Here is a 24,423-nt window from a genome sequence, read left to right on the forward strand (position 1 = left end):
ACAAAGGGAATGCAGAGACTTAAAATATGTCTGTGAGACAGGTGTCAGCACACCAGAAGGTGGTTACAAAAGTGCCACTTGCATGCTGAATAACCTCTCCTCATACATCATCTTGTCTTGCTTTGTCATAGTACAGACATGTTCTAGCTCAAGAGAGTGAGTGAGTTCTAAGAATATGTCAGGATTTCATGTATGAAATCCAGAAAAACCAACTTGCCTTACAAAAATCAGTAATCCTTCTTCGGCAAAATCCAAGTATTATTTATAAGAACAGAATATTTTTTTGGCCAGCATTTGTCAGCAGTGAACCTGTCAAATAGCAAATAATTTCATTTCTACTTTATGAAATAAACTGTTTTTGAGCTTCACAATTACTTGAGAAGGTCATAAAATCTGTCAATTGACGTATGTTTCTCAGTGATTTTTTCTAGCTTTATTGGATAAACACATCCTTTTTTGAAAAAAGGAACAAGACTCCTACTCTTAATTCATATTTTCTACACAAGAAAAAGAAGTTCTTTAGATGTATTTAGTTTTCCCAAGTGTTTACATGTTTGTGTGAACATGCTTTGGCAAAAGCATATAACTTGCTTTGGCAGAATGAAAGCTACCTTACATATGAATGAACATATCATAAGTAACCACACTATCTATAAAAACAAAGTTTTTCAGTATTCAAGCTGAGAGTCAGAAAAGCACTGAAAAGATTAACACAGGCCTGACTTTGATCACATCATCTAAAGATAATATTTGATCCTGTTTTTAAAAATACCAGCCCACCTGACATGTATGTTCTTGTTTCTTTGCCAGCATACTTGGCAGCAGTTATTGCAGCCTGCAGCTTGAATTTTCAGAGAGCCTTGCCGCTCTTTGTCATCACTGTCCTAGCCATCTTCTTCATCTGCTGGGATTTTTTAATAGCTAAATATGAAGACAGAGTTTCTGCATTCTTTTCCCATGGAGAAAGATATCTGAAAAAACAGTGGTTTTGGCTGAAATGGTAAATATGAATTCTATTTATGTTGAACGACAATGCACTAGTCAAGTTGCCCCTATAATTTTATTTCAATTTACTCCCCCATAAGCACAGGGAGATGGGTCAATCACACATATATCAGTAAAATGACAGCATAATTCAGTATTTACCAGTTTATAGATATCAGAAACACATTTAGAATTGCAATGCAGTAGCTAGGGATCAAAAGGCTTGGCAGAAAATGTAGAAAAATATCATGAATTGAGATGGGACAAGTTTGTATTTGAAAGAAACTATATTCACAGAAGTTTATGTGTGTTGCAGCCTTTTGCATTCATTCTGTAAGCCAGGAAGTGCTTCACTGTCACTTGTTTAGAAAGCTGTTAGGTTCATAAGAACCTTAACTCCAACATATGCAAACTGCTAAAGATTGGTGGGTATTATCTAGACAAAGCATTTCCACATACCCCCATAGCAATTTTCATTTTACCTTCAGGAATCAAAACATACTAGCCAGATTTAGTGTCATAATAAGGTAATATGGCCTTAATTTGGGATGGTAGGCATTCATCTGGTAGGTAAATGGTAGATAATTAGATCTGGCAGATACTTATTTCGAGTATTCCTGAGCAGTTTTTGGGGATATTGAAGTTACCCCTGGGAAAAGGAAGAGCCAAAGGAGCCTTGTAGACCAAAGAAAAGACCAAATGAAATCTCATTCAAAAGGAAAACAAAATTGGCCAGCTACATTCTATTTCAGCTAGGTCACCTTCTAGCTGAGAGAGAAAGAGCTCTCTCTCTTTCTGTATGTGAGAATGACACAAGTCATTCTCAGTTCAGGAAAATGTTCCTGCTTATTCTTAAGATTTAAAAATGGTTTTGCTAAGACACATGCTATAAAGATTGTGGTCCTTCTGCTCAGGAGCCACATTAGAAAGCATTCACACAGGAGCATCTCCATTAGATGATCTGGCAGCCTCTGTGGGGGCAGGAGCGAAAGGAACAGGAGAGCCCCAACGAGCAGATGGAACAAGTTGAGGAAGTAAATGCTGTATTACCTGGGCTGCAATCCTTACATTGTACATATCGCAGAATAAATGCTTAACTGTATTCTTCCAAGGGACAGAAAGTCTCTCAGGTGTAGAAAGTATTACTCAGCATTGCAATGGCCAAGCAATTTTGTGGAGTTTGCTTGCAATGTTTTTAATTCACATCTAAAAATAGAATTTATGTATCTAAGTACCACTGAAATCTGTGAAAGCTTACTGTTGGACAAAACTAGCACTAAAGACTTGGGTCTGTGTTTATTTCCTCTCTGTATATGGGATTATGTATTTTATTGCCTTCTAAGTCAGTTGTTGTGGTAATTACCTTCAATAAATAAGCTTAACATGGTTCTGTAATAATGGGGACCATAGAAACACTGAAATCCAGATGTACACATTTCTTGTAATTGTTTCTGAGACAGCTGAACAGACTACAGCTTGTTACAAAGAAATGAGCTGTTTGTAACCTGCCACCAAGGGATGTTGCTAGAGTGCATCAGCAAAGGCAGATTCCTGCTTGTGTCGAGCTACATGTTTCAGCCCAGTACATTGTACAAAGAGTTTATTCTCAGAGATGTAAATGTTTTGGGTATGGAAAGAGAAAGGAATATCCCAAATGTCTTTTTCAGGATGTCATGATGCTTTTTATTTCCTAGGGTGTTGTGTGCAGTTCTTGTTATAACTATCATCTGCTGGCTCATCTTTGACACAACAAAACAAGGATACCGTCAGCTAATCTCCTTTGGTGGGCTTGTGATGTATGTTTTCCTGATGCTTGCCTTTTCAAAATATCCAACTAGAGTGAGTATTCAGTCTGTGATAGATCATTTGGGAGTTTTTTTATTCAGTGTCTAAAAAACTATTCCCCTACCCTAGAACCAAGTCTAATAAGAGTAACAGAAAATGTGGAAAAGTAAAAATATAGGTTTCCGTGAGACCAAGCAGTGCATTTAGTTTCTGAGGAAAGTAATTTTGTTGGTGGTGAACATGTGTGGGGCTGTTCCAACACCTGTCTCTCATTATTTTGGGAAGCTGTTGCCCATCTTTTGTTCCAGCCCTGATGCAGGTTGGAATACATTTTCTCCTGGAGAACCTGTGCAAGCTGGGATTGGTCTTCTCCATGTTTTCACCCACAGGAGCCTCACTACAGTCCTCAAGACATCACAGTCCCTTGCTTGAGGACACTCTCATCACATCAACACAAATTCAATGGAACTGGAGCCCTGATAGACTTGTATAGCTCTTAATCCCTCACAAGTTTGTTTCCCACTGCAAATTCAGCAGCTGAGGCCAAGATGAGGTCCTCACTTTTTGCTCACCCACTCCCACAGGCTCATAAATGCTATTTATTTTAATTTTCAATCAGAAATGTCCGCTCTGTGGTATTACAAAGGGCTTAGTTCAGTCACCACAACTACCACCTCACCTCCTTATTCCTGTTTGCATGACTCACATACCAGTGCATGCTTTCATTAATCATATATCCATTTTCCAGGTCACCAAGTTTTCCCAATATTTTGCAAAACTTCTTGCATCAGTGCTAAGACTTAACAGGTTAAGTTCTCTCAGAAAGGACTAATGACCTTACCCCATCCATTGCAACCGCTGCTGTCTCCCACTGAGGTCAAAACTCCTACTCCAAATGCTTTGTGCTCTCCCATGAGTCCCCATTACACCTAATAGGTTTGAGTTATTCAAATGTGATCTGATTAAATTAGAGAGTGCCATATCAGCTTTTTGTCTTGTAAGTAATATGATTCAATTTTCACAAAACAAAGATGTTTTCTGAGGCAAGAATCATCAGTGTAATGAAGAGAAACTCATCACAGGCAGCCACAGTTTTTCCTAGGACTGACTTTAAATGATGAATCATGACATATAACTGAGTAGTTCTTGTATCAAAGTCTTTAAGACTGGAGAGCAGAAACAGAGTTGAAATTACCTAAGGACAAACCCTGTAGCAAAATCTCCTCACATATCTATAAGATATGTGGAGATCCAAGTCCCCTACAACCTGTTTTGGCAGCTGCTCCTATCCTGCAGTATAGTCAGACAATCCCCTTACAGTATTTAAACAAACATCTAAAGTAAACTATTATTTATTTAAATAACGGGCAGTTTCTTTATTTTCCTGACTATTTAGGTTGCTTGGAGACCAGTATTTTCAGGAATCGGAATGCAGTTTATTCTTGGGCTTCTTATTCTGAGGACCAAAGTTGGTTTTGATGTGTTTAACTGGCTAGGCATTCAGATCCAGGTAAGCTATTGAGTAAAATCCTTACTTGTTTAGTATCATTTTCTTGAGAGTCTTACATAATATGAGCAGGCTGTTCAAGGATCCATTTGTCCCTGGATTTTTTCTCCTCTTGAAGAAAACTGGGTTCTCAGAAAGGTAATTGACTTCCTCAATTCGATCTTCTTCTCATTTATTTTTTGTCCACTTAATACAATGGCCAGAGTACTCCCACTTGTTAAAGGCTTCACCATCATTGGACTGAAGTTACAACTTGAATTCTTGAAACACAAACCACTGTTGTGCCAGAGCACTCATAGCAGCTCTTAGACATGGCCCAACTCCAAATCATTCTTGCGATAGATGTGATGTGCTGAAAAGCCTTGGGATTTAGGGAGAGCCACTGTTATCTTCAGAGCATCAACGGTCCTGGCATCAGGGACACTTCATAGTCCTCACGATATATAAGAAAATTAATTTAGATACATACAGGTGGCAAAATTCACATCTGCATGCAGGATGGGATCTCTAAAAAGGTGGACAGGATCTGCCTGCAGGTGTCCCTGAAGACACAAATTTTTTTTAGAAGTCCGTTATTGTAAAGTAATGAATAAGTAATATTCAAAATGCCGATCAGAGAGTACTCACTGAAGGATGTCAGACTTTTCACCCCAGGGATACTATTCTCACAGCTGTTCTTCACAAGTAAGTAGGAACATGTAAAACCAGATGGTGCAGAATATACTGTCTCTGTGCAGGAACAAAGGCACTGACCTGCAGTGTCTAATCTGCAGGCAGTAGGAGTCATCTGGGTTTTGTCACCAGGTTCTCAGTCTCTGACTGAAGCAAGTCTGGTGCCCTGTTTCGTTAGCTTCATATTTTCATGTCTTGTAGTCTCTTCTGTCAGAACTAATTACTTTATCTATTATAAACTGTATTTTAACTCTATTTTAAACTGTATCATTAATGCCTATGTTTGCATCAGGAGTATAAAAATGCACCACTGGATCAAAAAAGTAGAGTATTCCCTTAGGCTAGCTCTTAGTTACACTTTTCAAAGCTCGTTATGTCAGCCATCAAAGCTCTGTTTTAAGCTGTAAAATTTGTTGTACTTAGTTTCACCAGATGGCGCATACAAGTGTATCACAGCAGCATTGGGATTAAAAAGTAAATATTTCTTTTAGTGTAGTGCATGGCCTCTATTGTGTTGGGTACTCAACAGAGCACAGCAGAGACCCTCAATTCAGCCAAACACAGTCAGAGAGGCCTGGACCCATACAAATCAGAACCCAAGTTTCTTGGACCTCACCATATCTCTGCAAGACAGCTAGCAGTAATTGCTTGGGTTTTGACAGGTAGTTAATGGCTAATTTATTTTGCTCTCTGTCTCTAGACTTTTCTGGAGTACTCTGATGCAGGTGCCAAGTTTGTGTTTGGTGACAAATACATGGATCATTTCTTTGCTTTTAAGGTAAGATGGTTGTTATGTGCTGTATGTGACAGGTATACAATGGAGAAAGGAACAGTATAGCTGAGAAATAGACTTATTGTATGTCTTGTGATACCTATGTAGTCACCAGAGAAATCAACAGGTAAATTATTCCTTATTATGGGACATTCTGAATAGAAAATTTAGGATCCCTTTCATTCACTGCTATACACTGAGTTAGATTGCACTTATTTAGCCTACTTATAACAACATATATTGCATGTAGACCTTTAGGATATTTTTCTACCAAGTGTAGGTTAAAAGGCTTGTACCTGACCACTGACACAAATATTACCTCCTGTCTATCTCCCCCACCTCTCCATGAGTAAAAGTGTTCTACTATGCTATGCTGTTGTAGCCTTAAATGCTGCGCAGACCACTGCCTCACAGACGTTCCTCCGGAAGAAGTAGAAAGCCTAGATGTGTAATTTATACCTGGTAGAAGAGCTAGAAGCTGCATGAGCAGGAAGAATTACATGATATTGCATTACTATTACATTAGTAAGAGCCCAGGGAGATTTCCCATCTGTCTCTTAAGAGACCTTTTTGGGAAACAGCTGGAATACCGTATATCTGCTCTGTGCTCTCTAATCTGCACCAGCATCCTCCCTAGTTTTGCTCTGAGACTTAGCCTATGCCACAACGCCTGTTTAGGCTGGAAGCAAGAACATAAAAAGCAAAAAAAAAAAAAAAAAAAACACCCAAACTCCAAATCAACCCAAATAGCAAATAAATAACTCCCAAACAAATATGAGAAATGCATCAGGACTTACTCATATACCATTCTTTCAGTATTTCAGATTCCTGGCCATGGCTTACATGCCTTTAATCTTTCTTGAGTTAATGTTCTGAACTAGATATGTTTCAAACTTAGCTCTTTCATTACTTGAGAAAGAAGATGTTATATCTCTCGAATAGTGTGCTATTAAGAATAGTGAGAATATCTTAGAGGGTAAAAAATAATTAAGCATTTAATCAATAAATATGATTTAGGTTTCAAGAGTTGTACTTTTGGACTGATAAGGAAGCACTTTCCAGGCTCCTCTCACCTTTGCTCTATTGAGCACTCAAAAATTTTTATTCCCAATTACATATTTTGGGGATGAAATTATTAAATTCCCACCCCTCCATGTTGTTTTTCCCGTGGTTTTTGACAAGGCCTTATGAATATGATTCTTTCAAAGTGATATTAAGTGCCTCAGTGATTATGCAAAATACTTTGCTTACTAAAGCCATAACTAGGGACTTGACAGCTGAAAGTTCTGTGTAGGTAAACGTCCATCATTCTTACTATATGGTTCAAGCCAGCAAAACCATAGAGTTTCTAGAAGATGATAACAGGAACAAGTAGATTATTCTCACATTAAAAAACAAGAAAACAAAACCCATCAGTTGATTTTTAGATCTGCATATATATAAGAATATATATGTAGAAAACAGTGGCAGACAAGTGAACAGCAATACCAAAACATGTTCCATCTACTCCTCCTGTAGACAGGGATTTCCGTTTTCCAGTGACAGTGAGTGACAACCAGCCTATTGTCACTTGAAACACTTGTTATTTATTTAGAAATTAAGTTGGTTCAAAGTGCTATTTGTGTCTTTTAGACATTTTATGAGGTTTCCATGTTGTGATGAGCTCTCCAAATCATGCCCCAAGATATCTCAAAGCATCCTCCAAAAGAGAATGCTTAGCCCTTGAGAGATTAGACGAGGGACAGAATATGTTTTCACAGAAAAAGTCAGAGTCTAGCTGTATCCATACTGCATCCTTAGCAATATGCAGGGACACATCACGTGATGACACGTGAGGTGACATGTTACTAGAGCAGACACATCCCATATGTGTGTATGCGCACCGATAGGGGTGTTCTGACCAGTCCCACCAGTCCCCCAGTGCCTTTAAGCACATGGTTCTAGCATCAATAATTAGTCATAAATGCATTTGCATGTATGAACATTAAATGTGCATTTGTGTATACAGATGCAGAGTTTCAGAGTTCTGGAAAAAAAACCACTTGCCCATGTAAACAAGCACATCCAAGTACTTAAGTAGATGAAGAAGACCTCTTAGTATTAAGTCTTCTATCCTGTTGACTCTGAAAGGCAAAGCTTGCTTTGAGCAAGCAAGAAATTAAACTTCTATTAAATCTGCATCTTCCTTTTTACACCAGGAGGGTTACAGCTCCTAGAGAAAGGCTTTGCTTTGAAAGTCAAGCTTTAGGAGCATATGAAAAAGCAGGATGTTCCTTAAATATCAGTAGCAACTTTTTTAAAGGAAAATAAGGAAAAGGTTGAACATCAAGCCACAAATGGGAGGGGAGTTGAGAGCAGCCAACAATTTTAACTCCCTACTCTGCATGGTAATAACAAGAGAAAAGGCAGGGGAGAAAGAAATTGCTTTTACTGAATTAAATTTTCCACTATTACTGTATGGCAAACTATCCCTACATGGTTGCAAAAAGGGCCAAAGAGTCAAACTAGAAAAAGCAGCATTATATTAACTTGTTCAACCGCACGACAATATTGGTTAATTGCACTCTGTCCTTTCATTGAAAGGTTTTGATCAGCAAAATTGAGTTTCTAAATGTTTATCAAAATTGTTGATAGTACGAACTCTCCTCTAGAAAGGCATAGCTTCTATTTATTGAAAAGATCTGAACTAACAAAGTGGTTTGTTGTTTTTCATTCTATTACTGATTTTATTTATAATACATTGTGTCGTTAGTGAACACACATGAAAGCTTCCTAGTCTTAGCAGTTGTGGGAAAATGACTGAGGACCCTGTGGACAGGTAACTGGGGATACAATTAGAGGAAACTGGGGAGTTATATTGGCATCTTAACAGGAACTACAACAGTATGGAAATTATACAGCAAATGACAGTTGCTGCTCCCTGGATGGAATGCAGTTGGCATGACTTAATACCTATTCCACTGTGATTCCCTACCACCTGCTGAGGGGGATAGAATGAAGGATAAAGTGGAGTGGAGACACCACGGCCACGGTCTGTTGAAGTCTTTGAGAGGAAGGGAGCTTGGTGGTTCTCTGTAGCTGATGAAATGCACACCACCTGTCAGCCCAGGGAGAGAGAGGAAGACGTCCCACTGGTGAGCCAGCAACCGTGGCAAAATCCCTCTCCATAGATTAACTTGCTTCATTAAAGCCTAATAACAAAAATAATGGACACCTCCATGCCAAAGTTATTTGCCCCTGAGGTACAGCCACCCCTCACTGGGCATGCGCTCTATGTTCTTTTTGACTGTATCTTTAAAAGCAAACGGGAAGGATTTTATGTTAATTAGTAACAGTAAAGATATGTATGACTAGAGTCACTCAAGCTCCACCTAAACACAAAGAAACAGTGTATTTGAGAATAGGGGAAAAGTTAGGGAAGGCTCCATTGTTACTGCTGTGACCAGCTGATGGGCTGAACCTGTCTTCTCCCCCACAGGGACGCCTGTTGTGTAAGAACCAGACTCTGTGTGCCCTGAATATTTTTATTGGGGATTAGAGCTTGTCTCTGTAGTCCTTCAAGTATATTTTTGCAGTCAGATATTATCATCAACAATCTTCAAAACTTAACGTGTCATGATTTTATATTAATAAAGAGTGTTATTCCGTAAAGTGTTAGTGTAGATGCTAGCAGTCACTAGTGGTGGGCAACACACTCTAATAAAGGGGAAGATCGGCTGAGGGGTCTCCCTTAAGCTGGTGGTATGTTTTCCAGTCTAAGTTGAACCATCCTCCAATCCATCAGGACTGCTCAGTGAAGGGTCCCCCTAACGGGATGCTGAGATACTGGTTGGGAACAAGGAGTTTGGCTTTCCTGGGATGCTGACAGACAAATCAAACACTAATGGTCGAGGAAGCCTCCCCTTTTCACGTGACAGCGGTATTGTTTTAGCTGTAACTAATCTGCCAGACTAATTTTGGACCTTTTGGGGGGATTTTTCTTTCTGTTGTATGCTAGCTTGGAAGTGGTGGGATGTGTACTTAACATACTTGAGAATCAAGTGTTATATTAATTTTATTCAGGATGAAAACCCAAACCATTTAGTAATCAGACAGTGGGTTTGGCATTCATGCAATTCTTTCAAATAATGTCAAAGGGAAGTACTTTCCAGACTCCACAATAAGGGACCTAAATTCACTTTCTGTATTTAATAAATATATACCTTTAAAGAGATTCTGTTTAAAGAATGTCAGTGGTTGAATTGACTCAAACAAAAATAGCTATAAACTAATGTATACCATGCTAAACCAGACAGTTTCAAAATAATTGCAATCATGTTAGAAAAATATGTTGATAAATGAGAATTATTTAATTCCAGCACAAACAAATCTGGAAGGTCAACAATTTTACAGTGTAAATGTAAACTTAATGATGAGTTTTCAATACTTATAAGTACAACTCCAAAAACATGACTGGTTTTTTTTTAATTAAATGACCTAAAGGACAGGGAACCACTATAAAAGTTTTAATGATCTTGTGTCTTCAAACCAGGTACTGCCAATTGTGGTTTTCTTCAGTACTGTTATGTCTGTGCTTTACCATGTTGGATTCATGCAGTGGCTTATTGGAAAGGTATGCCCTTTTGCCAGTTAGGTACTCGTTTGGCTAGTGTGGGAAAGTTTTTGAACACATGCAGAGGAATTGTAGCCTGGAAATAGTTCCAAATATTACCATTGCAAAATCTTAAATGGCATCACATAGCACACTTTCCCTCGTTCAGTCTGGTTTCATTGCTTATGTCATACTATTTGTTAGATTTGCCTGGCTAGCTTTAGTGTTCCTCAGATATCATTCTTGCTTAAATCTTCCTCTCTGCTTGCCCTTCTCCCAGCCCTCAAAGTGCAGGATGGAGATTAAATCAGAGACAGTGGATTTCTGCTTTCTGCTAAGCATTGCAACAGCAATTGCATATACCTTCCTATCACAGATACCCAGATAAGATCTAAGCAGGTTCCTTGCCTCATTCTCTACGTGTTCATTTCTGTCAGCTTCTATGTCTAGTGCTAGTGTCCACTAAGATAAGATCAAGCCTACTTTCTGTCCTCTGTCCAATAAACCTATCAAAAAAATCTTCCTCCATGGTAGTAGTTAAACCTTATTTGAAGATGTTCTTAAATTAAAAGTACTTTGCCCCTTACATTTACAGGATTGTTATATAAGCGCCATGAAGCTCACATAGCTGACATTAGTGTGCTCAGATTGCAATGAAACATTTTTAGCCTTAATCTAAATTTCACTTTTTTTCCCTTCATATGATACAACTCTCTTTGGACAAGAACACAAATAATAAGAACACATCAAAATATCTGTTTTGTTTAATTTAGTTTAACATTTTTGTGCCCACAAGGAGCCTGGAGTACTCTCAGTTCTATTAAATTACTCCTCCTCTGTCTTATTTTAGCATGTAACTATTACATGAATGTGCTATACCTTGAAGCTGAAATCATTAAATCAGGAAATATTGTAATATGTCTCTGAACTCTTAGAGTGATATGATTAACTCAAGAACAGCATGGAACAAACAGACCAAATTTTTTTTTTCTTTCTTTAACCTAATCATTTTAGGTTGGTTGGATAATGCACATTTTCATGGGGACAACTCCTGTTGAGTCTCTGGTAGCTGCGGGTAACATATTTGTGGGACAGGTGAGTTGGAGCACAGAAAAACGTGCTAACACGTTACAGAATATAGGGAAATAATGCTGCTCATTGAGCATTTGCGTATTAAAAAATTATTCTCTTATAAGCCCAAGATTCCACTACAGCAAGTCTGATGGTTGATTTTGAAAATTCAGTATGTTTATATGTTGGCAATGATGCACAATGGAGTGGATTTGGGAAGAAGAAATGTTTTCCCAACACAAGGTCAAGCATAAATGTAGGTGATAGATCTTCCTACCAGACTACTCAAAGGCAATAAAGAAATAAGGGTTCTTTTCCGATTGAAAAGGCAAGTGGTATGAAAAGATGGCACGCAAAGCAGGCAAGAGCAGGAGAGAGAGACAATGCAGAAAACTCAGATCCAGGGCTAGCAGTACAAGGCCTTATCCACAGTGGGCAGCATCTAGGAGACCACTTTAATGGGAAATGCATTAAACCCACATTTACAGTTTCTGTTCCAAGCTTAAGAGCTACATAGAAAGATCACCAATTAGTGACCTAGTCCAAATGCAGCATTAGCATGTTTAACAGCGATACACGACCACTGCACACTACTTCTAGATTTAGAGTAGTACCTCTGCCTGACACTGTCTCCAGGATGTGCTCACACATGTCAGAGGGGCATGTTTCACTTGACTGACAGCTTTGTCTGTGGCTCTCACCTGTGGCTGTCCCTAAGTCACTTAAAATTGGAAAATAATTTCTTGGCAATTTCATTGTGCCTTTCAGAGAGACAGCAAGCTAGCCAGACTTGTCTTCAGACATTCTCCTTCTTGGGAGAAAAATGCCTCAATCTATTAAAATTTGAGTACTTGCTAGCACTAGGAATAACTAGCCAAAGACACCTAAGAAAGTGTGATGCAGACACTCTCTTTTCTGCACTTTTAACAAAAGAAATTTATGTGCTTTTATTATAAATTTTTTAATTTGATGCTTGTGTTTCAATTCCAGACAGAGTCCCCTCTCCTGGTACAGCCCTACTTACCATATATCACCAAATCTGAACTCCATGCAGTCATGACAGCAGGATTCTCAACTATTGCTGGAAGTGTCTTAGGAGCATATATTTCTTTTGGGGTAAGACAGGACAAGAGAACTAGAAAATATATGGTTTATCTGAAATCTAAACATGAAGCCCAGCTAAAATGCTTTGAAAGTATCCCTCAATCATTCCCACTGTTTGTTTTCTTCACCTCTGAAGGAATTAACCATCAAAATCCCCTGTCTTCTGATAGCTCCTTCTCTTCCTTATGAACAATATAAACTTTTAATGACATCCTGTAAAAAAGTCTTCCAAGCAACTTAGAAATTTTTTTGCTTTTGTCCATGTTTGTGCATTATATGGTTATCACAGAATATTTTCTGTCACCTGGAATTCTAGGTTTCCTCCTCCCACCTACTGACTGCTTCTGTCATGTCAGCACCAGCGTCATTAGCTGCCTCCAAATTATTCTGGCCTGAAACTGAAAAGCCTCTGATAACTCTGAGGAGTGGTCTACAGATGGCAAAAAGGTAAGCTGATCTAGGCACTCGTTAACACTACTGCAAAAACGAGATTTGGAAAAATAATTCGTCACGTATAAATTTTAGGGAGGCTACATTGTAGGTGTGCAAGCAATAAATTAATTATAGACTAATGTACTGCAAATGGTTGATGTATTTGTTCATGTGAGTGTGCCCAATTACAATCTAACATATGCCAAGGACCTGGGCCAAAATGTAAACTCTGCAGAAAAAGAGGGAAATGCCTACCTGATGTGACCTGCCAGGAGGCTTTCCCATTTGTAATGTTGTCATTTTTCTATAATGAATCTCCAAATGCAAATATGTAAAAGCAAAGGCAGAGCAGTCATTTCAATAACAGCAGCAAACTTGTTGCCCATCTGCAGGGAGACTTCCCTTCAGAATGACAGGCAAAGCAAAAAGGCTTGTAAGGATCTGTTCCTGAATGGCCCAGGCATTTCTGCAAGGGCTGCGTGGAAGAAGAGCAGTGACCACTCCCTAATCCTAGCAGTGCTGCAGTACTGAGACCTGATCCATATCTTTCCATCTGAATGTACCAGAATTCATCCTCAGGGCACCACAAGCATACACTTCATGTATCTGGCATGGGGACCGATAGGAATAGCCAACTTCACCTCATCATTCCTCTTCATTTTTTTTCTTTATGAGAGAACAGCTTCAATACTAGACATCTAATCAAGTGCATGTACCTTTTAGTTCTGTTATTTATTTTTGAATTTAAAAATGTTCACACTCTGGTTTTCTCTTCATTGGCAAAGTGAATCAAAGAATCTGCTTGAAGCAGCCAGTCAGGGTGCCTCTACCTCCATCAGGCTGGTGGCAAACATCGCCGTGAATCTGATCTCCTTCCTCGCCCTGCTGAGCTTCCTTGACTCAGGCCTTTCTTGGGTGGGCAGCTTGTTTGACTATCCACAGCTGAACTTTGAGGTATGGTCTCCAGGTTCTTCATGCAGCTTACATACGTGCATAATTTGTCTGTCTGAAATGTGTTTGTGTGGTTTATTTGCATGGATTTTTTTGTTGTTGTTGTTTTATGTTCTAACATGAGCTAAGCTCGTATTTTATTTGCATGTTCTGAAAAAGTTCTCAACAGTCAAAGTAAAATTTTTTGCCATGTAAGTACTTCTGTATCTATTTGTCCACTTACAATTTCCCTCTGTGGTGTTCTAGCTAACCCTCAGAATATTACATAGAGTATGCTAGCACCTGCCTCCTGACTTGGCAGTGCAGCAGATCTGTCAGTTACACACTTGCCAGGCTATTAACATCATCTTCAGCTAAACATTAAAGTGGCTTTAGCTTCAGGGAGTCCCATCAAACCCTTCATACTCACTAGGTTCACTTGGCTGGGGACACTGCAGCAAGGCTGGATTGTCTGAAACCAGACTTACTCAATACCGCTTAGATCTCAGCACAGTTGCAATGTAAAACTGTACCCAAATCACTCAGCTGAACAAATGGATTTCAAACAGGTCTTCTGCTTGAACCTACGTGCATATGTCATTTTTGAGCCAATGTAACCACCTTGTTTCAATGGTTTGGGGCTTTTTGTTTTGCAAGACACAAATAAAAGCCCTGAGTGAAACATGGATATAACTTATGTTAAAGGTTCTGCACACAATCATAACAGATGTGCCTTCTGCAATACTAAGTTATTACCCTGCAGAGCTTTCACAGATACTTCACTGCACCCCAGACACCCACAGCTGAGGAAAAGCATGCTTCAGGCACACTCACGCAAGGGCTGGTACTTTAATTACTGCTGGATGGTATAAGATTTGGACAGATAGATAGTCCCCAAGGAATTGAGACACACAGACAGGAAGCATGTAGCCATCCTTGCCTAGGAAGAGATACTAATGTGTAACCTTTTGTGGGCAGAGAAACTAGCCAGGAATAGTAACTGCTTAAAGACCTCCATTATATTCCCTGAGGACAATCTGACCAAACCTTTCATGGTTGGAGTTTTTTCTCTTATAAAATAAGCCATACTGTGATACGGGATTTCTTTTTCAATTTGCATAAAACTTATAATACCAGGAAGAAACAGGTACACCTGTAATTGTGTCAGATGCGGAAGTTTTATGCAGAGACAACTCTTTTGTTTATACCAGTTGGTGTTCAATAACCTGGTAATTAAGCATGTTCATTAACACATTTGATTTAATCTGCAGAAGAATTAGACTTCTCAGTTCTCTTATCAGCTCTTATAGTTCAATCTTCCTTTTTTTCTTCAAATACCATGCCTAATTTGAAGCCATTTTTGGAGGGGAAAAAAGGCACAGGAAACTTTGATTTATTTTAGATATAAAATTAGGGACATACATAAATATTTTGTTATATCTAGAATCCAGGTTAGTGTTTTAAAAATTACTCAAGCATGCCTTACTATTGAAAACTCCCCCAGAGGCATTGGCAGCAAAAATTCAAGGCTTATTTTCCTCCGCTGAAATAAAACCATCTTTATTTTAACTTTAGAAAACTTACTGCATGCCATTGTTCTTTGACCAACCATATTTTTTGACCTGCTTTGTCTTATATATTTTGCAGAACATTTGTGCTTATATCTTCATGCCATTCTCTTTCATGATGGGAGTAGACTGGGAAGACAGTTTTATTGTTGGTGGACTACTAGGATACAAAACTTTTTTCAATGAATTTTTGGCTTATGAGCGCCTTTCAAAACTGATTCACAACCGAGAAAAGGGTGGAAGCATGTACATTAATGGTGTGAAACAGTACATGAAAGTAAGTAACATTTTCTGTTCTGCAGATTTATATGATCTAGTATTTCAGTGTTGAAACAACTTATTTTTTAATATGGGCATAAAATGGTTGCATAGTACTCTTAAGTATGTCTTTGAATGACAGAGTTCAATTAGGAAAGTGCAGCATTCTGTGAGTCTGCCATGACTGTCATTACCCTAGCTATCTTGAACAAATGTAAAACAGAAGGACATCATCTTGGGGAATATGCAGTGTCCCACAGGGCACTGCACTTAAGACAGGCTGTCCTCAAGGCAAGTTTCTACTTACTTGATTCTTAACTAGCACTTCCCTATGAGCTACTTGCCCAAGAAAATCCCGAGGAAGAACTTGAGGATTCACATGCCCTCAGAGGTTTGTCCAAGCATTAAACTTGAAGAGAGGCTTCCAGCAAGATCTAGCAAATGGTATTACTGGCAGACCTTTGCTGTAGGCTATTGTTCTCTCTGCAGAGGGCAGTAATAAAAGACATGTATTGCATGGCATACACCTCCCTTGCCACATGTAGTCCAACCAGTCTATTTCAATTGAGATTTCCAGCCTTGTCCCACCTCTCATTCACAGTCTACACAACAGACATGTAGCTCTTACTACAGTGCTCTGAGGAAGGCAGGGCTAAGGGCCTCCTAGGTGTGTGCAGGGGACCAAAGGTCATGCAGTGATTAAAGCTGACCTTTGCAGACAGGACCTCTCTACCATCTGGCATTCACATGCACAGCACAGGCTGAATTCATCCTGAGCACAGGCAACTAAAACTTTACACCTGCATTATAACCAACTTTACACCTGCATTGATCCTTCTTTCTCAAATTGAGACAAATGATCACTGTAGAGAAGCCCTTAGCTAGAAAGCATTTTGTATGGTTCTTATTTGCTTCTTTGAATCAGGTGGGATGCTGTGGATACCTCTGATATTAAAACACAAAACCAAGTTCTTGACCACTTGCATTCCTCATTAACAGAACATATTTCACATGTGGAGATAGAAAGCCAGATGGTCTGATCAAATAGTCACACCCTTGCCTGAGTATCCATTACCAGTGTTCCTGAAAATCCTGGAAGTAGAATTCTGGGCTGCAGTGATCTTTGATGTGCCCTGCTATAGCTGTGTTTCCCTCTACTACATGAATACAACAAAGAATTCCTGCATGAGTGAATGAAGTTTGTCCAGCCTGGAATTCAGCCTTAAAGGACAGATCCTGTGAAATCTATTTCACCTATTCTTTTTTTTTTTTTTTTCCCCCATAAGATGTCATATAGAATGTCATTCGCATTCACTTCTAATACCTATAAAGAGCTGCACTAGCTTCCATGGAAAAGCTCTGAGATACATAAACAATTTTGATTCATAATGCTAGTAAAAATTGGCTGGTAACCATTACAATTACAGTTTAGGTGAGGGTGTGCTTGGCTTCCATTTTTATTTCCCTTCAGCTTTAGAGCTCTAATTCATCCATACACAGATATTCACTCAGACTGAGCAAACAAGTGTCTTCACCTGAGTCATTAATTACATGGCTTCCTGTTTTCAGTGCTAGGAAAGTGCAAATAAAAGCAGGGAAATCACAGTACACAGAGCTTTTTCTAGGAAAAGCTGGTAGAGTGGGTACTTGAAAAACATTTTCCTGCATTTGTGCAGATTGATTGAACGTATCTACAAATTGATGTTCATAAAAGAGGAATTAAAACAGAGAAACTTATAATAAACAGGAAACCTGCTAGAACACTCTCTCATTTTTAGCTTAAAAACACTGAGCCTAAAACACAGTAAATAGGAACTCAGAGCTGCCAGGAGGACAAAAATCCATTCAACAGAGATATGTTGCCTCCTTTCTCAAAATGCTCAAACTACATTTGTCTGAAGATTTGCAAGGTTTGTAGCCTGATTTCACCTGAAGTCATTTTGTGAGGGGTCCCTCCATGAAGGCAAAGGCCAACCTTGTCTCTGCTCTGTGGTCCAGGTTTAGCTGGTATTACCCAAGGGAAAAAAGGTGGCAGAAATCAGTATGGAAATGAGCTGTTAATGGGGATTCCAAAATCATAATGTCCCTCCCTGCCTGTTAACACATAAATGTACCCACTTCCTAGGAGACCCATTTGCCTTCCCTGGACAGGGTGGATCACGCACAAAGCAGCTTTTTACATAGAGCCCTCTACTAATTCAGGGACAAAGACGTCAGGGATACATACTAAAAGTTGAGGTTTCAACAGAGTTTTACAGAGGCATCTAGCTATGAAAAACAAGTTATAGCTCTCTGACTCATACGTTCAGAAAACAGCAGCTAAATTGCCAGTAGTATGATAAGAAGTTTTTTTTTCTTTAATTACTAGGACTCAATTCAACAAGGCACAACAATATATATGAAAAATAAAGTCATAACATGGTTTATGAGTCTTCACATGGGCAGTGGGTATAAAAGCCTGTGACTTTCAACAAAGAGAGTAAGTCTACCGTTCTGAAAGCCACACCTTGAGCAGCAACCAAGCAAAACAAGGTGATTTTAGTAGTCGAAGCCCTGAGCCACAATGACATGTTTTCAGACCTTTATATTACAATGAGCTGTTTCAAACCACTCAGAGGGTGTGTGTTTGCTTTTCAGGTTCGCTCTGAAGTAATCGCCACCTATGCTCTTTGTGGGTTTGCCAACTTTGGCTCCCTGGGACTGGTCATAGGAGGCCTGAGTAAGAACCCCTCTAACAGACAATTCGTTTGTTAAGTAAATCCCAAAAAAAACACCCAAAGGAACAGGCTGTGGGTGAAGCTTAGCAGCATTAGAGGCTGAGCAGCTGCTTTGCCAAGGCCTAGCACTCAACTGTGAATGGAAGGGCACCCAGAGGGGCACAGGCTTTGATGTGGAGGTACTGGGGGAGGTAATGATGGAAAGGGGAGGGAACCAAGCCCTTCTGATAGCCCTCACTGTTTAGCCCTCAAACATGAGCCTGAGCTACTACAGCCCATGAGTTTCAGGAAGAGCAAATCATCTCCATGGCATGCTGGTTTGAGAGATGAAGTTGGCTGTTTCCGGTAAAAATATCACATACATGCAGTAGGCCTGTAGGGAAAGAGAAAAAGATGGTTTTCAGAAAAAGAAAAATTAAAAACCATCTGAATTCCTCACCAGGCAGTCAGAATTGCTGGCAGTCCTCTTTACTGTGAAGTCCCACTGGGCTCTGCAGTGCCAGCAATGGGACAGCATAGAGGAGTAAGACCCAACCATGGGGACATACTTTTTTTGAAGGGCACAATCAACCAGCGCAGATGTGCAAACGGCCAAAGCAAACAGAAGTTACCATTTTATACACAAGCCACCTTCTTAACAGGGCGAGCCAACACTGGCACTTGACCTTCACATAGCCCACTAAAAAAATGTCTCATTTTTCCTCTGCGTTTCCCTTAGTTCAAACTGAAGGGTGGGAAATTCCTCTTGTGGGGGCAAAAGCTGGAAGGTTCATCTTACTTATATGTATATCTGTTTGACATACACTTTATTTTTTTCCTAGCAAGCATTGCTCCTTCAAAAAAGAAGGAAATAGCCGATGGTGCTTTCAGAGCAATGATTGCAGGAACTGCAGCCTGTTTCATGACAGCCTGTGTTGCAGGTAAAGTGCTTGGGTTTGGTGTCCCCTACAGTTGCTGACTATCACATGGCAGGATTAAAAGCTGGTATGAGACAAAAGGTTCCTGAAAACTAGCATATGAAAACATGTAAAGATTTTAGTTCTTCCATTATGCCTTTTCCCTTTTCTTTTTTTTTTTGGGGGGGGGTGGGGGTTTATTGGGTTTTTTTTGTTGTTTTGTCTGTGCATAACACATGACTCATAACAAAGCAAGTTACAGATGAGTTACAATCCCTCCTCCACACCACTAGGCACAGAAATAGAGAATTAATTTTGCAAAAGAAACAGAAAAGTGGAATGAAAGAGTGTAAAAGAGAAAGAGAGAGGGGGAAGTCTACTGTTATATTGATATTTTGAGTGGATATTATTTCTACAGAATGCTTAGGCTAGTGAAATGGTCCTAAAATGGGACTCCACAACAGATGCTCATTTTCAAAATTTCACCTTCAATCTGAATGAAAATCACAATGCAACAGCCATTTTAGGGAGTAAATTAAAAATAGTATTATACTAATTATTCAAGAGATTAATTAATTAACCAGTTATGTTTCAATAGGTAAAATTTATCCCCAGTATTTAACAATCCAATTTCCACCTGTCTTTCATAAGCATGCAATATACAAAATTGTGTCATGAAGGTTAAACCACATGTATTTCAACAGCGATCTTGGTACGTTTTGTAGCTAAAAACATTGGTCTGTTTCTACTACAACTTCTCTACGCATCTGTGTTCATGGCAGCAACAGAAACATCCACGTTTTAAGGATAAGCCCACACTGTTTTCTGAAGGCTACAGAACTAGCACACTTGAAACAGCAATAGTCTCACAGCCATCCATAATATTTTAATACATGACACTACTCTGCATAACTGAGGAATCAGGAAGCCCTACTCTAATGTATCATTTCACAGTACTGATCTTAAGAATAATATTGTGAACAGCCACTGGGAAAATCTTTCCAAAATAATAGAATGTGCTTTGGAAAGAAAATTGCATTCCACCCACTACTGCCATGGCAAATGCTTTCCTTATGCTCAGGAGAAAGTAGAAAAGCCAAGCGATTTCTATCACCCCAGTTAAGAACATGCCAATATTGTATCCAAGTTCCACAACACTACATACAGAAGGAGCTGTGACTTTCATATTTTTGTATCTTCATTGCTCCAGTGCTGACATTACTATTTGTAGGAAATTTTGGAGAACATCTCCAAATGCAAAGCATTTGCAAAGCAAACTCATTTTCAAACAAAATAAAAGGTTCTGTATTTACTTGCACCTCTATAAACACAACATAACTCCATTTTAGATAAAGAAAACTCCCTGACCCAGTAGTGAGAAAGGCATTACTACACAATATTAGTATCATTATAAGGGGCAGAAAACCAAAATTATCTAAACCTAACAGGTTGCTATATTTTAATTTCTACAAATAATAAGTAAATAAATGGTTGTGGCTTCTCCTTAATTCAGTTATTCAAAAATGATTCAGATTCTTCTAAAATCACATAGTTCAAGGGTTTTGATCTTGTACCTTTGCATAATCACCTCAGGTGGTGATTTTGCGTCAGCCAGGATGGTTCATTTGATCATGCCCCCATGACTCACATCCCCAAGTTTTATCTTCCTCTTCATTACTCATTAAGAAAATTGTAACTTACTTCACAGGAATGCTGACTGTCCCTGGTCTGGAAGTTCCTTGCCACATCTTATTAGGAAAGGCTTCCAACTTCACAGATTTCCCTGACTACAGCACAGAGCTCGTTAAATGCTGCCAGCATCTCTTCACCAGGTATTGAGGAATTCTTTATCCTCTGAGAATATAATTTAGGAAGCTCATATATTCTCTAAAAACCTAATTTTTTTAAAATTTGTTTTCTTTCTTAGGCACCTGCTTTCAGAACTTGCATCTTTTAGAGAAATGTATATTTTAATGCTGTTGAATTGTTTTCCTCTTCTTGGGTCTTTTTCTGTTGCATGACAAATACATATAGAATCAACAGACAATTCAAAATATCTTTGTTGAAACCTCCTTGTGAGAGGACAGGCAGGCACTGATCTCTTCTCTGTGGTGACCAGGGACAGGACACAAGAGAAAGGCCTGAAGTTGTGTCAGGGAGGTTTAGGCTGGATGTATCGAAAAAGGTTCTTCCCCAGAGGATGGCTGGGCACGGAACAGGCTCCCTAGGGCAGTGGTCACAGCACCAGCCTGACAGAGTTCAAGAAGTGTTTGGACAATGCTCTTGGGCTCATGATGTGACTCTTGGGGATGTCCTGTGCAGGGCCAGGGGTTGGACTTGATGATCCCAGTGGGTCCCTTCCAACTCAGCTTATTCTGTGATTCTGTGTGAGCAACCCAAAAGACTAAAGATAGATTTTTATGTAAAGATTCAGTAGCACAGCTCATGTTTATCTCAAATACTAACAAAAACAAATCAAATATTTGGACTAATAAAATGTTAACTTGGTATTTGAGGAGAGCAATAGCTGAAGAAAAGTCAGGAGCCTTTCCCTTTTCTGTCTGTGAATGTGACTGAAGATAATAGTAATTGGGCCTGTTTACATTGAAAACTTTACATACATTTAAAGTTGAAAAATATTCTGTGATAAGTTGTATTTCATAACTCTCTATCCAAGGCAGAGAAGAAGGAAATACTGATATTAAATAAGGAATATATTCAGATGTACTTAAAACTATCTCACAAAGAACCAAAGGTCAATGCATTTAGGTTATGGCAAGAACTTTTCGAATTTTTCTTAATGCGCTGCTTTTCTTTTTCTTCATTTTCAACTAATTGCTTTAGAAACAAATACTCTTAATTCATCTTTTTTCCTTGCTATTGAAAATAGGAGAACTTACACAGCAAAAGTAATCTCTGGGTACATTCAGTCATTCTTATTTTTTCATTACTCCAACTTTTGCCCATCACACTAATTTTAGTTTTAGCTACCAGGTTGCTACAAAGACAAGAACTTGCTCTGTTTTCAGCAGAATCAATGTTAAGCAGATGATTCAAAAATGTAAAAATATTGAATAGAGTAGTGAAACCCTCAGCCATTTTAGTTATCTAGGGAAATATACCAGAGGCATGAGGACTTTATACAGAAAATCAGGAATTATCCTGATAAAAAGGGAGAACATCTGGATGTGGCACTTGGCTGCTGTTTGGAAAATATTCTCTGTTTAATTTCTCATGAAAATTTTAACACATCTAAAGTTGCCTTGGGGACAGTATGTGTTCCCATTTGCATGTGTGTGTGTACATATACAGCAGAGAAAGAGAGATTCTCATGACAAAATTCTGTGATTCTGTGAGAAGGAATTTTATCTGATTTCTGCTTTATTTCCTTCCCCAGTGCAAATCATTCGGAGGCGATCTTTCCTGGAGGAAACTACAGTCTGAGTTCCTGGAAAGTGTGTTGCCAAATACTGGGTCAACCTGCTTTTCATTGCACTTAGGTTAAGTTTTAATTTTTTTGGGAGGATAGATCATAAATAAAAATGGTGTTCCTTGGAAGAAAGGAAATAAAAAATGTCCTTTGCCACAATGACTGTGAATTTCCATCATACAATCTTTATTTTTCATCTCTTACAAGCCCAATTCCTCTGACTTGCTTGGAATTACTCATAAATTAAACTGGGATAATGGGAAGACACCTCTTGCTGTAGAATTCTTCAAATTACAAATATGAGTAGAAGAACATTTCTAAGCCTGATTCTCCTGCTTTCATTTCTACTGTGAAACTGACCAATTTGCCAGATAAAACTGCTGTAGGCACGAAGAAAATAAGATTCAGAAGATTTGGCTGCCACTTACAGAAAGCTATGAACTAGAAATAATGTTCAGAGTTGCCATCCATTTCTAATAGTATTTCTGCCCTTTTTGATAGCAAAGAAGTGTTTTTTGTATAAAGAGAAATTACTGTTTTCAGAAATCTGCACATTCTGCAGAGATAACTCTATATATAGTTATATATAACTACAGAGATAACTCTATATATATAAATATATATACACATATATAGATAGATACATATGTATATATCCACCTATAGCTAGGTAACTATAGCTGCACATGAACTGAGCTGAAAACGTGTTGTACCTCACCAGCTTGTCCACTGAAGCACCTAAACTGAGGGCTAGCCACTCTGTGCCACAGTCCTCCTTCTTCTGCCCACAGGAGAGTTCAGGAGGTTGGTGCCAGTTTAGAGTTAACTCATATGAATGATAATATCCAGACTCCAAGTAAAGTTTCCTGTATTAATTCATCTAAATCTGTTTTTAACCATTGTGAAAATTGATCCTGGAGTCACCAACCAGGAACTTTTACACACATTTGAACATTTTCAAATGCATGTAAAATCAGGTCCATACCATGACTACTCCCGGTAAAAGCAAGATTAATGTAGACGACCTCTAAAAGATCCTCTTGAAGAGGAAAGTCTGTTATGGTTTTGAGCTTGAGAACTTTCATGGACTCCAAAACTAAGAAGTTCTCTGCAGAGAGAGAGAGAGAGAGAGAGAGAGAGAGAGAGAGAGAGAGAGAGAGCTATCCTATGACATTGTTAATGCTAAAGGCTTGGGGAAAAAAAGCTAAGAACTAAAGTACAAGAACATCAGAAAATTCTGACACATTCTCCAAATAAAAACTGTGCAGATGGTCTATTCAGATAAAGCAATTACTAACTTTTCAAGCTTCCATTAATTACTGCAGAATCTTTTCCAGGAAATCCAGATTCATTAACTTAGACAGCTGCCAGTACAGCTATTTCCAGGGGGTATTTTTTTGAACTTACTGTGAAAGTGCTAGTTTCCTGTAAAATTCCGTTTATTAACTTAATCCTCTGAAAAGTTATAAATGTCAGTATTGCTATTATTTGTGATTTTTATCCCTGGTTTCATGTTGTTAGGTATTTTCTTTGGCCTCAATAACCTAGGTTTAGGTGCTTTTAAAGGATGTTGATAATCCTGATTATGACAGATATATGCTCATATATTTAATGTTAACCCATCCTAAAGAAAATGCATGGGTTTGATCCACAATTTTTATCCAGCATGCTGGTTACAGCAGGGCTTATATTTCAAGTAATTTTAG

At 38.7% G+C, this 24,423-nt stretch overlaps 1 protein-coding gene across 5 annotated transcripts in view; it reads left to right on the plus strand.

Moving 5' to 3' along the window:
- SLC28A3 (solute carrier family 28 member 3) overlaps positions 1 to 23,038 on the plus strand; it is a 38,107-nt gene extending 15,069 nt beyond the window's left edge. For 3 of the 5 annotated variants that reach the window (XM_085042227.1, XM_085042228.1, XM_085042230.1), the window contains 14 exons: positions 811 to 1,000; positions 2,679 to 2,823; positions 4,166 to 4,279; positions 5,649 to 5,726; positions 10,252 to 10,332; positions 11,326 to 11,406; positions 12,373 to 12,498; positions 12,803 to 12,933; positions 13,704 to 13,872; positions 15,496 to 15,693; positions 18,312 to 18,393; positions 19,213 to 19,311; positions 20,996 to 21,119; positions 22,685 to 23,038. In XM_085042227.1, the coding sequence (XP_084898353.1) occupies positions 811 to 1,000; positions 2,679 to 2,823; positions 4,166 to 4,279; positions 5,649 to 5,726; positions 10,252 to 10,332; positions 11,326 to 11,406; positions 12,373 to 12,498; positions 12,803 to 12,933; positions 13,704 to 13,872; positions 15,496 to 15,693; positions 18,312 to 18,393; positions 19,213 to 19,311; positions 20,996 to 21,119; positions 22,685 to 22,787 (1,721 nt within the window). In that variant the 3' untranslated portion in view covers positions 22,788 to 23,038. Of the gene's footprint in view, positions 1 to 810; positions 1,001 to 2,678; positions 2,824 to 4,165; positions 4,280 to 5,648; positions 5,727 to 10,251; positions 10,333 to 11,325; positions 11,407 to 12,372; positions 12,499 to 12,802; positions 12,934 to 13,703; positions 13,873 to 15,495; positions 15,694 to 18,042; positions 18,154 to 18,311; positions 18,394 to 19,212; positions 19,312 to 20,995; positions 21,120 to 22,684 lie in introns of those variants that run through there. The other 2 variants (XM_085042229.1, XM_085042231.1) reach the window with 2 other exon arrangements.
- Positions 23,039 to 24,423: the final 1,385 nt, after the last annotated feature.

Source organism: Lichenostomus cassidix, chromosome Z, assembly GCF_008360975.1.
Source record: "Lichenostomus cassidix isolate B80296 chromosome Z, HeHo_3.0, whole genome shotgun sequence".
NCBI lineage: Eukaryota > Metazoa > Chordata > Aves > Passeriformes > Meliphagidae > Lichenostomus > Lichenostomus cassidix.